At 39.6% G+C, this 15,435-nt stretch overlaps 1 protein-coding gene across 1 annotated transcript in view; it reads left to right on the top strand.

The window, feature by feature from the left end:
* The window catches only part of atp7b (ATPase copper transporting beta), a 30,300-nt gene extending 14,867 nt beyond the window's left edge, over window positions 1–15,433 (top strand). Inside the window, exons 13-21 of the mRNA XM_084129552.1 lie at window positions 12–206; window positions 1,098–1,280; window positions 1,482–1,698; window positions 2,006–2,143; window positions 7,349–7,491; window positions 9,282–9,485; window positions 9,572–9,689; window positions 9,797–9,899; window positions 11,679–15,433. Of these exons, the coding sequence (XP_083985678.1) occupies window positions 12–206; window positions 1,098–1,280; window positions 1,482–1,698; window positions 2,006–2,143; window positions 7,349–7,491; window positions 9,282–9,485; window positions 9,572–9,689; window positions 9,797–9,899; window positions 11,679–11,925 (1,548 nt within the window). The 3' untranslated portion in view covers window positions 11,926–15,433. The remainder of the gene's footprint in view (window positions 1–11; window positions 207–1,097; window positions 1,281–1,481; window positions 1,699–2,005; window positions 2,144–7,348; window positions 7,492–9,281; window positions 9,486–9,571; window positions 9,690–9,796; window positions 9,900–11,678) is intronic.
* Window positions 15,434–15,435: the final 2 nt, after the last annotated feature.

Raw genomic sequence — 15,435 nt, 5'->3', positions numbered from 1 at the left:
GACCTCTACAGGGTTATGAGCAAAACATCTCCCGAACAGATGTGATCGTCCGCTTTGCCTTCCAGGCCTCCATCACAGTTCTGTCCATTGCGTGCCCCTGCTCTCTGGGTCTGGCAACCCCTACTGCTGTTATGGTGGGCACAGGGGTGGGCGCTCAGAATGGCATTCTCATAAAGGGAGGAGAACCCCTAGAGATGGCCCACAAGGCAATGCTCAACACTAATTCCTTCTAAGTCTGTATTTATTAAGCTGACATCCCGGGGTGCAGCGGTATTGGAATTTTGCTGGATTTGTATTATGTATGTATATACTGTATATATTTTTCAAAGGTTTGGGGTCGGTCACAGTGATCAATTATTCAGGAAGGACATGTTAACATAATCAAAAGTGACAGTAAAGAATTTTATATTGTTACAAAAAAATTCTATTTCAAAAACTGCTGTTCTTTTTAACTTTATTCATCAAAAAATCCTGAAAGAACTGTTAGTTTTTACAAAAATATTTCAGCACAACTGGTTTTAACATTTTTGATAATAAGAAATGTTTCTATTCAGCATATTAGAATGGTTTAGCAATAATGACTGGAGTAATGATGCTGAAAATTCAGCTTTGCCATCACAGGAATAAATTACATTTTTAAAATATATTCAAATAGAAAACTGTTATTATAAATGGTAATAATATCTCACAATACCTTTTTTTTTTTTTACCGTTTTGATCAAATAAATGTTTGATTGGTGAGCATAAGAGACTTTCAAAAACATATTGACCACAAATTGTGTATACTGTAGATACATAATATATAAAAATCCAGCAAAATATATGGTCTCTACAGGCATCATTTATAAAATAAACATATAATACATTTATAATATAATTTGAAATATACATCTATTATATATATATATATATATATATATATATATATATATATATATTCTATTTTTGTCTAAAACTGTATAGTATCTGTATTCTTGTATATAGAGACATAGTATATGCAGTTATAAATCTAGCTCAGACAAAAATGTTCAGAGATTCTTTTAGGATTCACTGGGTAATCCGTTAAAACTGGACTCTCTTCCCTGCTGCTCCTGCAGGTCGGGGCTGTTATGTTTGATAAGACGGGCACCATCACTAATGGTGTGCCGCAGGTGACCCGAGTACTGGTTCTGTGGGACCGAGCAAGGCTTCCTCTTCGGAAGGTTCTGGCTGTAGTGGGCACCGCCGAGGCCAGCAGTGAACATCCACTGGGCATAGCTGTCGCAAAGCATTGCAAAGAGGTTTGGAAAAGCCACCACACACAACAAACTTTGAAACTTCAGGACAGAATCACATGATCCAGCTGTACAAACAAAAGTCTCCAAAATTTAGGAAAAAATTGTTTTCCACCCACTCTGTTTCCATGTCTGTTTGATGAAAGTGCTCTTGCAGGTTAAAAGAGGTTTCTAAATCTGTCTGCTTCTAAATCTGTCTCTCTGTAGGAGTTGGGAACAGAAACTCTGGGCTCCTGCCATGACTTCCAGGCCGTTCCAGGCTGTGGAATCAGTTGTAAAGTCTCCAACATTGAGGATCTGCTGCAGAACAGCTCAAAGACACAAGAAACAAACACACCCGCAGCAAAGCAAACACCACTTGTCACTATCCAAGGAGCCACCACAGATGAGAGCAGCTTGGTGGCAGGCACAGATTCAGGGTCAGGTAAGGTAAATGTGGGTTATTGGTGCCTCCTACTGTGAGCTTTGTGTATTACATTTTCAGAGCCTTTTTCCTTTAAAAGGGCCTTTTTCCATAGATATTTTATCATTTTAATATTTCCAGCAGTTAACATTGCTTATGTAGTTTTAAAGCATAAAAGCTTTGTTGTGTGTCAGTTATCTGTATTTTCATGTATTTATCTATTTATTTATTTCAGTGTGATTGTGGCTCAGATTTCCTTGAATGAATGAATCTCTTGGTGTATGAAGACAGATACACAGTACTGATATATGTATATGTGTTTTCTCAGATTGCCCCTCATACTCTGTTTTGATCGGGAACAGACAGTGGATGTTGCGGAACGGTTTGGAGGTCACATCTGATGTGGATGATGCCATGAGCAGCCATGAGACTAAAGGACAGACGGCCATACTTGTGGCCATTGATGGTACCGCCCAAGTTCATTAAATGACCTTTTGTGTTTATTTGCATGTTAAGAAAATAAGTTTAGTCTAACAGACATTTATTATTAAAAATAAAAATGTTCTTATGTTTGTAACGGTTTGAGGCTGTAGAGAAGCGCACAACGTTAGAGAAAGAAACTTAAACAGTTTTTTATTATAATCCACAAGGAAAACTTAGGAGATAAACTTGGATAACAACCATGTTTGGCATTCACGCAAACAATACTGGACCCAGGAACTGAGACACAGGGCTTAAAATAACAGGGAAAACTAATGAGTTAACTAATAGAACAACAGGTGAATGAAATCAGTAATTAAAGGGATACTTCAGGATTTAGCAATAAGCGTTGTATTAGCAGAAAACCTGTAGTATTTTCAAATTACCGTGCTTTCTACCCTCATATCCCCCTGAGACGAGAGATTTATGTATTTTTTGTCTGGAAAAAATCCTCCGATGACGCAAAAATCGTCATCTTGCGTCATCGGAGGATTTTTTGGCCAGAGGCTAAAGACTACAGCCAGTAGTAGGGGCTGTCCCGCATGTTTTCAACCTGCCCATAGAGGGTGGGATCTCACTCACAGAATGTACACATAGTGTCAGCCATCTTTTTTTGGAAGCTAAGCTAGCAGGCTCTTTTTCTGTGGAGAAAGCTGAGTAGTAGGAGAAAGCTGAGTAGTAGGGGTTACCATCCTCTTTTTCCCGGACATGTCCGGCCGTCGAGATCGTCCAAAATGTCTGGGATTCGGCTTTTGCTTTCTGCAGTCACCATTCATTGTTTACATGCACACCTTTTGTTTCAATCTAAATGAATTCATTCCGATTGGTGAATCTGAATGTAGTATTTACATGAACGCTAAACAAGTGATCGGTTGATGTGCCTTTTAACATTGCTAAGAAAATTCCCGCTCCTCCATGAGAGATACGAGACCGGTGCTTCTCACAGACGGTGCGTCTTTGACTGCAACGCGTCCTGCTCATCGGTAATCACGCCACCGGCCTCTCATCATTCTCCCGCGGCCCTCAGTCTCGTCCTGCTCGCCACAGTAAATATAATGAATGGCGACTGTAGAACGCAAAAGCGGAATCCTGGACATTTTGGGTGATCTCGAAATCCCGGACAGACTCGTCGTCACGGAGACTCACTAGTAGCTAAGCCTTGTTGTTTAACTGCGCGCTCTTACCGGTAGGCGTGGCTTGGGAGTGGCCTCCTAGGGCAGCGAAGCAAATGCATTCTGGGAGTTGTTGTCTTTCATCCACATAAGCCAAAAATACATTTTCTGTCTTTTCTCAGTCTAGAAAGCTCCAAATTCAAAAATAATTTCACATTTCTTCTACATAAATGACCCATTTTAAATACACATTCATCTTTCCAGAGGTGAAGTATCCCTTTAAAGGAACAAACTGGCACACACTAGGAAACTAGGTCGGAGAACACATGGCTGGGAAACGGAACAACACAACGAACAAAACATATTCCTGAAAATATTAAAGGTGCAGTAAGCGATTTCAGCAGTAAGGGGCGTGTCCACTCATGAGGGGGGAGGTGCCTGTGCTGCATAGCGTGTTCATGGATTTTGGGGCGGAGCTATCAAGATAGAGGTGTGATCCTTTTGGTTAGGGGCGTTTTTGCTTTTGTGATTTCAATTATAAACAATTTCTCAGAAATCGCTTACTGCACCTTTAACAGAACTTGCCAGTGTGTCTAATTTTAAAATGGTCGTATCATACTTTTTCCGCCTGACGTCCATTTATAATATATTTTGTATTTATTATTCATTAAATCAAGCTTAAAGGAATAGTTCTCCCAAAAATGGAAATATGGAAATGACTTTCTTCTTTCAGCCGATCACAATAGGAGTTATATTAAATAATATCCTGGCTCTTCCCAGCTTTATAATGGCATTAAAGTCTGGATTTTTGAAGCTCCAAAAAGTGCATCCATCCATCATAAAAGTAATCCATACGACTCCAGTGGGTTAATAAAGGCTTTCTCAAGCAAAGCAATGTGTTTTTGTTAGAAATATACCAATAGAAGGGTGACCTCTGACCCGATGTATGGCGTATGACGTAGGCGGAAGCGCAGAGGATAGAGCAGAACAAAACACCAGCCACGAATTAGAAGTCTATTACTGGAAATTTTAAAGCTACAGTCCATAGTTTTTCCTCTTTGTTGCCATCTCTGTTCGAAATCTGCAATTGCAGTTTTTTGCGGAATTATCAAGTTTACGTGTGTTGTGCATCGGCATGGCACAACGTGGATGAATCCAATGTTTTGAGGAGAATGTGTGGCTGTCAGTCACCGCGCCGGTGTGGATACTGTCATTTGGAATCACAGATTCTACTTTTTGGAAGTATGACCAACATAAGAATTTTCACCGGAAAATGTCATCTGAACAAGTAACTTTTATTCCGACCAACTAAGGGGGAAAAAGCATTGCAGTAAATCATGCTGATTAAATCTAACGATCGCTTATATCACGTCAAACCGTGCAAATTATACTTTGTTCTCAAATTGTTAATGTTAACAACATCAGCATTGCGTGACTACATTAATGTGTATTAGGGCTACCTGTAGTTCAGTTTCCATTTCTGTCCAGTCTAATTTCTAATTGTCAGAAATTGTCCGTTTTCAAAACACGGAGTTCACGCCATCTTTCAAAAGAGCTGCCGATATTTATCCTTGTTTTCGCATGGGCCCTGTTGCAGTCTGTTTCTTTTTCTGTAGCCACTTTGAAGTCCGAAGTCTTTTGCATTTTACAACAGGTGAATCTCCAGTTGTCACTGGTGATTGTCGTTTGAACCTTTCTGGATCCACCATCAAATTGATAAGTTTAATTACAGTGAAGAAAATAAGTATTTGAACACCCTGCTATTTTGCAAGTTCTCCCACTTGGAAATCATGGAGGGGTCTGAAATTGTCATCGTAGGTGCATGTCCACTGTGAGAGACATAATCTAAAAAAAAAAAATCCAGAAATCACAATATATGATTTTTTAACTATTTATTTGTATGATACAGCTGCAAATAAGTATTTGAACACCTGTCTATCAGCTAGAATTCTGACCCTCAAAGACCTGTTAGTCTGCCTTTAAAATGTCCACCTCCACTCCATTTATTATCCTAAATTAGATGCACCTGTTTGAGGTTGTTAGCTGCATAAAGACACCTGTCCACCCCATACAATCAGTAAGAATCCAACTACTAACATGGCCAAGACCAAAGAGCTGTCCAAAGACACTAGAGACAAAATTGTACACCTCCACAAGGCTGGAAAGGGCTACGGGGAAATTGCCAAGCAGCTTGGTGAAAAAAGGTCCACTGTTGGAGCAATCATTAGAAAATGGAAGAAGCTAAACATGACTGTCAATCTCCCTCGGACTGGGGCTCCATGCAAGATCTCACCTCGTGGGGTCTCAATGATCCTAAGAAAGGTGAGAAATCAGCCCAGAACTACACGGGAGGAGCTGGTCAATGACCTGAAAAGAGCTGGGACCACCGTTTCCAAGGTTACTGTTGGTAATACACTAAGACGTCATGGTTTGAAATCATGCATGGCACGGAAGGTTCTACTGCTTAAACCAGCACATGTCAAGGCCCGTCTTAAGTTTGCCAATGACCATTTGGATGATCCAGAGGAGTCATGGGAGAAAGTCATGTGGTCAGATGAGACCAAAATAGAACTTTTTGGTCATAATTCCACTAAACGTGTTTGGAGGAAGAAGAATGATGAGTACCATCCCAAGAACACCATCCCTACTGTGAAGCATGGGGGTGGTAGCATCATGCTTTGGGGGTGTTTTTCTGCTCATGGGACAGGGCGACTGCACTGTATTAAGGAGAGGATGACCGGGGCCATGTATTGCAAGATTTTGGGGAACAACCTCCTTCCCTCAGTTAGAGCATTGAAGATGGGTCGAGGCTGGGTCTTCCAACATGACAATGACCCGAAGCACACAGCCAGGATAACCAAGGAGTGGCTCTGTAAGAAGCATATCAAGGTTCTGGCGTGGCCTAGCCAGTCTCCAGACCTAAACCCAATAGAGAATCTTTGGAGGGAGCTCAAACTCCGTGTTTCTCAGCGACAGCCCAGAAACCTGACTGATCTAGAGAAGATCTGTGTGGAGGAGTGGGCCAAAATCCCTCCTGCAGTGTGTGCAAACCTGGTGAAAAACTATAGGAAACGTTTGACCTCTGTAATTGCAAACAAAGGCTACTGTACCAAATATTAACATTGATTTTCTCAGGTGTTCAAATACTTATTTGCAGCTGTATCATACAAATAAATAGTTAAAAAATCATACATTGTGATTTCTGGATTTTGTTTTTTAGATTATGTCTCTCACAGTGGACATGCACCTACGATGACAATTTCAGACCCCTCCATGATTTCTAAGTGGGAGAACTTGCAAAAATAGCAGGGTGTTCAAATACTTATTTTCCTCACTGTATATTAAGTGCTGTGAGAAAAGGCTATAAATCTCCACCTCCAACATCCTCACACTCAATATAACCTACTAGCCGAGACTCCTTCTTTATGTGTACAGATGTGACGTAATGACGCAAAGACATGCTCGAATTGCAAAAAAAAAAAAAACATTATTACAAGCTTACCGTTTTGAATCGAGCAAGCAGATAGTTTTGAACAAACTGGCTGGTTATGTACTTGCTCAAATTTATTTGGTATAATTTTTAACCCAAAAAAGTTACGGACTGCAACTTTAAAGAAAAATGTCAGAGGATTTTGATATAAGAGTAGCTATGTCATACGTCGGGTCAGAAGTCACCCTTCCGCCGGACCTCGACTCTCTTGTGAACAGACGTATGGCTGTTGCCAGAAGCCAGTAATTATAGTTTATTAAGTTTTAAATATGGATATTTTTCTTACAAAAACCCATTGCCTTGCTTCAGGAGGCCTTTATTAACCCACTGGAGTTGAATGGATTACTTTTATGATGGATGGATGCACTTTTAGGAGCTTCAAAAACAAAGCTATTTAAAGCTATTATTAATTATAACTCGGATTGTGATCGGCTGAAAGTAGAAAGTCATGTACACCTAGGATGACCTGAGTGTGAGTAAATAATGGTATAATTGTCATTTTTGGGTCAACTACTCCTTTAAATGTCAAGCTTTTTTCTCTCAAAAGTCTTCACTCTTTTTCCTCCCCCTTTCTGTGTCTTTTTTTTAGGTGTCTTGTGTGCTATGTTAGCTGTGGCAGATACTGTAAAGCCAGAGTCGGCTCTAGCTGTTCACACCCTGTGCAGTATGGGAATAGAGGTCTTCATGATCACAGGAGACAACAGACGTACAGCCCGGGCCATCGCCACACAGGTGCATATCAATACACGCATTTTGCCTAGAACCAAATAAAATATGAGCAGGAATTCATATAACACAAAATAATATAAAATATCACAAACTGGATTCAAACTCAAGTCATTCACACATATAGCCTGGCAAGCCAGACCTACATCAAGATGTTAGGTCTGGAAACTCACCATAGACGCGGTTTAATCCGAGGGCCGGGATAAACGGCTGCCTTTCAAATTCCCTCTGCACGCAATAGGACAGCGCTTAAATCAACCAGGGGTGCGTTTTCCGAAAGCATCGTTAGCCAACTATGGTCGCAAGTTCCGTCGTTACCAATAGAGTTCAATGGACATTGCGATGAACTTGCTACCATAGTTGGTCAACGATGCTTTCGGGAAACGCACCCCAGAGCGTTTTCCCAACAGCGGAGCTTAGTTGATAGATTCAACTTTTGCCATATCTGGCCGGCAAAACGACGAACACATCTTCCTTTTTTTAAGAATGACTTAAGTGCCGTTCTTTGCTCTTTTCTCAAAGAAAAACTTAACTCCAAGTCCTCCCGAGTCGCGGCCAAAGCCGATTCGAAAGACCGTTGTTCTCCAGCAGCCGTCATTCTTTGTTTTCAAGTGGCAGCCGTCGCAACTCTGTCGTCATAATTATGTTAAGCCCGCCCCGCCTACTCTATACACGACGTGATTGGCCTGACCAGAGCCCGTCTACGGAGAGCCTTGGCACTTCCTATTAGCCCCATTGCATCGATCTTGGTTGCAGTTCCATTAGAATTCCACTGGAGGTGATCGCGGGCGAGTGCAGACTGAATGGGAGTCTATGGGGCTAGACGGCTAAATGTGTCTCTTTCACCCGATTGCCGTTGAGAAATCTCAGATTTTATTGTAGGTTTTGCAAGTTCAACATGGGTTATAGGTCGAAAGTTGAATGAACGAGTATTTATTTCTTTTCGATTTCTTACAGGTTGAGTTGTTGTTGCCCATAACACACTAGCATTCTGCTAATGACGTCAGCATTCTGACGTCATTGACATTTTAAAATACTTTTTAAACCAAATAAGTGACTCTAAAAAATCTAACACCCAGCAATGTGTAATTTCTTTGCATCTCCTTTCGAATACAACATTCAAATTACTAGACAAAAAATTATATCCTGAGAAAAGTGGATTTTGAGGGTTTTTCGCCATAGACCTCCATTCATTCTGCACTCGCCTGCGAGCGCCCCCGCATGGACAGAGATGTGTTACTGCAGCCAGTCCAGAAACCGGAAGTAAGCAGAGAGTGCCAATTCTCTTCCTATTAGACATTCTCTGGCCTGACCCAATTTAGGTTTTTGCAGCTAGAAGGTCTATTGAGAGTGCCTAGACCCACCTGGCTGCGAAATACATTTTGCTGCCGCTAGGGTGCGTCTAGATTTCTAGGCTATCACACATAAGCACCACCATTCAGAATACTGATGTTCATAAAGGTGTGGTCATAATTACATCTGTTCTGTAAATTTTCGCAGATGAAATCCAGTTATTTTAATATTTCAGAAATTTTCCCGCGCATATTTCACAACAGTTTCAAGTTGGTCACGTTGATTCGCCGCATTGACCAACAGAAAGCGGCTTTGTTTGAAAGTGACTTCTGTGTGAGCTGTGCTTTATACATCACTACACTATTAATAATGACCTTTTTTCATCTGCAACCAGCATTTCTCTAATGTGACCGCCATGTTCCTGACATCCAATTTGCATTTTGTGCTTTTGTGTCTTTGATTTTGATAGTATTTACACCAGAATACACCGTTTTATTTTACAGGTAGGCATCAGGAAGGTGTTTGCAGAAGTCTTGCCCTCCCATAAAGTGGCAAAAGTCCAGGAATTGCAGGAAAGAGGTCTGAAAGTTGCAATGGTGGGCGATGGGGTCAATGACTCGCCCGCTCTTGCCCATGCTGATTTAGGCATCGCCATAGGAACTGGCACTGATGTTGCCATTGAGGCAGCAGATATTGTCCTTATACGGGTGAGTTACCCAATTAAAATAGTTTTATCAGGAAATAAAGGGGAAATTCTATTAAAAAAATTCAATTATGTTTTGTGTTGATGTAGAATGATCTGCTGGATGTGGTGGCCAGTATCGAGTTGTCTAAAAAAACAGTGCAGAGAATCCGGATAAACTTTGTGTTTGCTCTCATTTATAACTTGCTTGGCATCCCTATTGCAGCAGGTAAACAGATCCAACCACACTGGTTCCAATGTTTTCTTACATTAGTGAGTACTGTGTGCATTCAGTAATAGATGGATGTGGTTTACTGGTTTGAGCCTGATTTTCAGGTGTGTTCATGCCTGTCGGTCTGGTGCTGCAGCCGTGGATGGGCTCTGCTGCGATGGCAGCTTCATCTGTCTCAGTGGTGCTCTCCTCTCTACTGCTGCGACTGTGAGTGCACACTACAGTACACCATCATGATGTGGTCTTCACATTCTACCCGCATGCATCAGTGAACACTTTATAGCTCTTTTCCAAAATCAAGAAAATTTCCCATTTAGACATCATAGGAGTCCTGACACAAAGGCTTTTTAAACAGTGTGCAGCAAAATAATGCTGCCTTATAAGCTGCACTGAATAAAATGTGTTGTCAGGTAACCTAAAATGTGCTTAAATGTGTGTTAGCATCACAGTTGTTAGATTAGCAACATGCTAACACCAGACCGTGGCTGCATCCAAAATCGCATACTTCTCTACTATATAGTAGGCGAAAAAGAGTATGTGACAAAAGTACGTCCAAATTCACAGTATTCATAAAAGATTAGGTAAAAAGTCCACGGATGACACTTTACTATCCCATGAGGCCACGGGAGAGGATTTATGAATGGTAGTGAAGCGACATAACTGACGCTAATAGGTCACATGATAATGAAAACATGACGAATGTAGTATGTCCAGATTACATTTATACTACACACATTAATACTATATAGAACATACTTTTTTAGTGGTCGTGAAGTAATTACTTGTTCAAAATAAGTACCTACTCAAGAGAGATGCGATTTAGGACGCAGCCCCGTTTTAATTTGTAAGCAAACTTAGCCATTTTTAATTTGAATGTGTTACATTATTACAATACAAGACCGTTTTCATCCCCGTCTTGTTTCATTCATCCATCAGAAGTACACAATCCAATGGCTAAATATGCAGTAATGAAGCACACAATCACTCAAGATGGTTTTAATGAGTTGTTAGCTTAGCAAAATGCTTACACCTGACTTTAGCATAGACTGTTAAAAAAAGATGGATGATGTGTTTCCGCCTCCTTCCCATGTAGAAAAATTAAGCCAAAATATTGCAGAAACGGTCTTTGCCGATTGTCACCCGGAGCCCGAGTCTGCGCAGTATGAGGTGGAGCCGCCCATATTCCCGCATTCTCAATCGCAAGCACAACGTTTTTATGACATAAAATAAATAACTAAAACCAAACTTAACACCTCAACATGTCTGTCTGTAGTTTTTAGTTAGGCTCGTGTCCCATTCGATTACATGGAGATGGTGGGATTTATACTGCAGCCAGCCACCAGTGGGCGATCAAAATTCTTTGGCTTAATTTTCAGGAACTTTAGGTGCGTTCATGCCATGTCGTAATTGCCGTAATTACGAGATTCCAACTTGTAAAAGCGTTCGAACAGCTTTTACGTTAGACAGCTTCGAGTGGAACGTCACATTGTCATCTCGAAATTATGGTAATTAGGACATGGTATAAATGCAGCATTTCTTTTTTTTTAACCAAATTTGTAAAAGCAGACAGCCATTTTCAACTTGACTGTGCAAGACTTCCAGTGTCTGCCACTTCCAATTACTTTAGCTGTACAAAAACAGTCCGTAATGCTGGTCGATGTTACAAAATGACATTTGTAATCGTATTATTATAATTTATTAGCTTATTCATAAACACTTGAGCAAATAGTTTTACCATTTACTGCACTTTGTTACTCATTATAACCTATAGCAGCTAATCAAATAGAAGTCTTAATATAAGTAACTTGTATATATAACTGTGCACTTCACATGATGAATGATAATTCAAACTTATTATGCTCCATTTCGGTTAGGATACTGTCTTGGAGGGTAACTGCCCATGTTGAGGTTTTGGAACAGAGCTCTTCATCATTCCATTTAGCCTTCCCATGACACTGTAAATATCCTTCTCTGTCTCTCTTTTAGCTACAAGAAAACATCAGTGGAGGAGTACGAGTCCAGAGCTCAGAGTCATAAGTTCAGTCTGAGTCCATCTCAGGTCAGCACCCACGTAGGACTGGAAAAGCGTCGCTGCAGCCCTCTTTCATTCAGCCGAAGTTTGGACAGACACAGGCGGAGCTTTTCAGGCTCAGGCTCCTCCTCCCTGAAATCAAACTCCTCCCACCCCTCCACGACACAACCATACAGCACCTGGGGAAGGAACATTGTGTAAAGCAACTAGCCATGAGTAGACTTCATCAGATGACAGTTTGCCGGGATTATTTTATCATAGAACGACATATAAATATAAAAAAATTTTTTTTAACAAATTTTATATAATTTTACAATTTTAGATTTCGGTCGAAGTCCATAGTAATCGATTGTCGAGTTCACGCGCGTGATCATAGGTAACTAAACCTATGCGCGTGAACTCGACAATCGATTACTATGGACTTCGACCGAAAACAGGATGTAAGTATGTGCGCTGGCTGAAATAACATCATTTTTATTCATATCTTTCACATCTACTGCAGTCAGATTCACCCGTGTTCACTCTGAAGGAATCACTCACATTGGCTGTGCACTTGTAATGACACATCAAGGATGTTAAGAGGCTAAAAGCAGGTTTAAAACTTGCCCCATTGAAGTCAACAGGGTGCAAATTTTAAAAAGAGGATAACACTGTGTAGGCAACACCGATTTTTGTCGTTGTTCTCTGTATTGACAGAACTCCAAATTTACAAAAAAATTTGCTCAATGTTAAAATTGACCGGAGTTCTCCTTTAAGTTGTCTGCTGTCTATTTGAATCAGGATTAGTGATATCAACATTCTCTTTTGATTGCATCGGAGAATGGCAATGTACGCGTTTGTGATCATGCATGTAAAACCAGTTTCATTTTGTACTAAAAGGGTCATGAAAAATTACTTAAAGCTTGTTTTTTTTTCTTTACTTCTTTAATACATCTAATGGCAGAATCTAGAAGCCAGTTTCCAATAATGAATACAGTAAGCAACCTTACATTGGTAAAATTCTGGTAAAATTTCTAACAGCATTTGCTTACTAGATCAGATTATTTAAAATTGCTCTCTGGCGGATTGGATTGATGGATATGGCGGAATGGATAAATGGATTTATCGGTTTGTACAGCACAAGGTTGATTTGGTGCACGTCCTGATTGATTTTTCCGAGTTAGACGCGTTCTTCGGTCATATTTTGTTGAACCTTAAACAACATTACTGTCTGAAAATGTATTCCTAACCCTATGCGTACCCCTAAACCTAACCCTACCCACAAATTATCCCTAAAATCAGAGGGAAATGATAGTTGGATAACACTGATGTAGAAGCACCTAACCCTGGTTGTAAGCCTAAACTTGACATGAACTTAAACTCATAAACTTGTCCCTCAAATCTGATTGGTTGATTTGAATGTTGTTCCTGGATCAACAAAGATGGTTCTGCTGATTTGGCATTTCTTGGCCAACAAGTGTCTGTTATGTTGAACATTTGACAAAGGGCAGAGTGTCCTGCAGAGTTTGACACTTTAATTTTAGAAAAAGTGGATATGTTTATTAAATATACAGTTAGCAGTGTAAAACGAGCCTGTCCATGGGTTTTTAGATACAAAATAAAGTGCATGGTCCCAGCATGGCCTTATATGTGATATTTGTCACTAGTATTGCAGTTACATAATTACACTACAATACAGTTTTAAGTTTTCATCCCCATCCTGTTTCGTTCATCCACCAGCAGTACAATCATATGGCTAAATATACAGTTATGCAGCACACAATCACTCAAGATGGTTGTCAAAAATACATACTACTTGTAAAAATGAAAAGTTCACATTTTTGGCCCAGTGATATTATATGGGGTTACTGTATGCTTGGATGACTAGTTTAAGCCTGCTACTCAGATTCTCAAATTTAGTCAGATTGCTTAGAGTATTGCTAATGTAAAGTGGTCATCATGAGAAATGAAATGTTCATTTATTTTAAATAAAATGTTAATTGTACCATTAAAACAAACTGTAACTTTCTCAACTAATGTTATATGATATATTTGGTGAAAAAACCTTAGGGGACAAAATAAAAAAATAAAAATAACAAAAGAAAATGTAATATTACAAACAAACAAAAACACACAAATGATATTAAAATATTATAATAAAATATACTATTTAAAAATGAATGGTAAAAATTATGCTAAAAATAATACACACCCTTTAAGAATTTTTTTTAGCATTGCATGCAAAATTAAAGTGTGTGTGTGTATATATACCATCTATTTTTGCATCATTTCATTGTAACCTAAACAAAAGCAAGATAATGTTCCTTTACTCACAGTTATAGAACTGAGCTCTACTGCTTTGCAAAGGCTTTAATACACATAAATATGCATTATTGTAGGTTAATCTATAGATATCATTCATTTTGAGAGGGATATACAGAATAAATTAGTTTATGACAGACATTTGTGATAGTAAATTCTCATATAATACTGTTCGTTTGAAAGTTGGTACTATTATTATAAAGCAATTCACAGCGGCCTGGTATATAAATAATGTTTGTAAATATGCAAACCTGTTTAAAATCATTATTACCATTGCAAATACTTCAGTTTGACCCTACCCTACAGACTGACATCAGCTTTATGAGGATACAGACTGTATTGCTTTATCAGACCTGAAGGGTCACTAAAGGGCTTTTCACACTGCAATTATTCCCGGGTTCTCCTTCTAAACCCCGCTTTTAACCCCGGGTGAAGGGACATTTCACACTTGTAATTTAGAAGCGAGATAAGTAGACCTACCGCGTTTTACCCGTGGTTATGAAACCCTGCCCCGGAGCAAGCCAGGGTTAACACCGCTTTTGCAGTGTTAATTACGGTGCCAATTGCCAAATGTGCAGTTTGACATGAAGCAGTGTTATAAAGTTACGGCTAGAGGTTTAGTAACAAACAGCCAATTGCGTGCCTCATATTCAAGTGATTTATACAGTCACAGAAACACCGCATGAGACTTGTATAAACTGTAGGCTATGTTTCAGCGTTTGAGAGGAAAATGTCAAATGGTGACAAGAAACACCGTTTCATTCTTACCTTTTATAGTTTGAAAAGTCCATTCAATATTAACTTGATAATACAGTCGATAATATAGAATGCGCAAGGCCTTTATGCAAACAGATCGCGTGCTGCGTGCGTTCGTCCAATCAATGACACTGACACCGCAAATAAGAATGTTAACCCACGGTTTAGGAATAGACCTTATTCAAAGCAGCGCCATGTTTGATTTTTAACGGGAACGAAAGTGAGGCTGTGAGGGACAGAAATTCATCTCTTCAGTGGCTTGTACTGTTATTTAATGTGTTTTTGGATTGTTCTGCTGACAAAACACTGCAAAAAATATCACTGCAATAAATTTCAGTAGACAAAAAAACTCCAAAAAACATGAGCTGTGGAAAATTATAAGTGACCTAACAGCTATACAGCTTTTTACAGCAGGTGCAATTGAAAACACGGTAAGCCTATCCCTCACAGCCTAGCTTTCAGACCGGTCATGGTGCTGCTCTGAATAAGGTCTATGTACAGTGTGAAACATCAGCTTATGAATACCCAGGATTAATTGTTAAACGTGAACCAAGATAACCCAGGATTCTATTTCCCCAGGGTTTAAAATGACCCACGATTTACTATTTCAAATGTGAAAAGCCCTAAATAGTCCTGTAAACATCACTAAATAAC

This window comes from Abramis brama (assembly GCF_963993115.1).
Source record: "Abramis brama genome assembly, chromosome: 11".
NCBI lineage: Eukaryota > Metazoa > Chordata > Actinopteri > Cypriniformes > Leuciscidae > Abramis > Abramis brama.
This window is presented reverse-complemented; position numbering and strand designations above follow the sequence as displayed.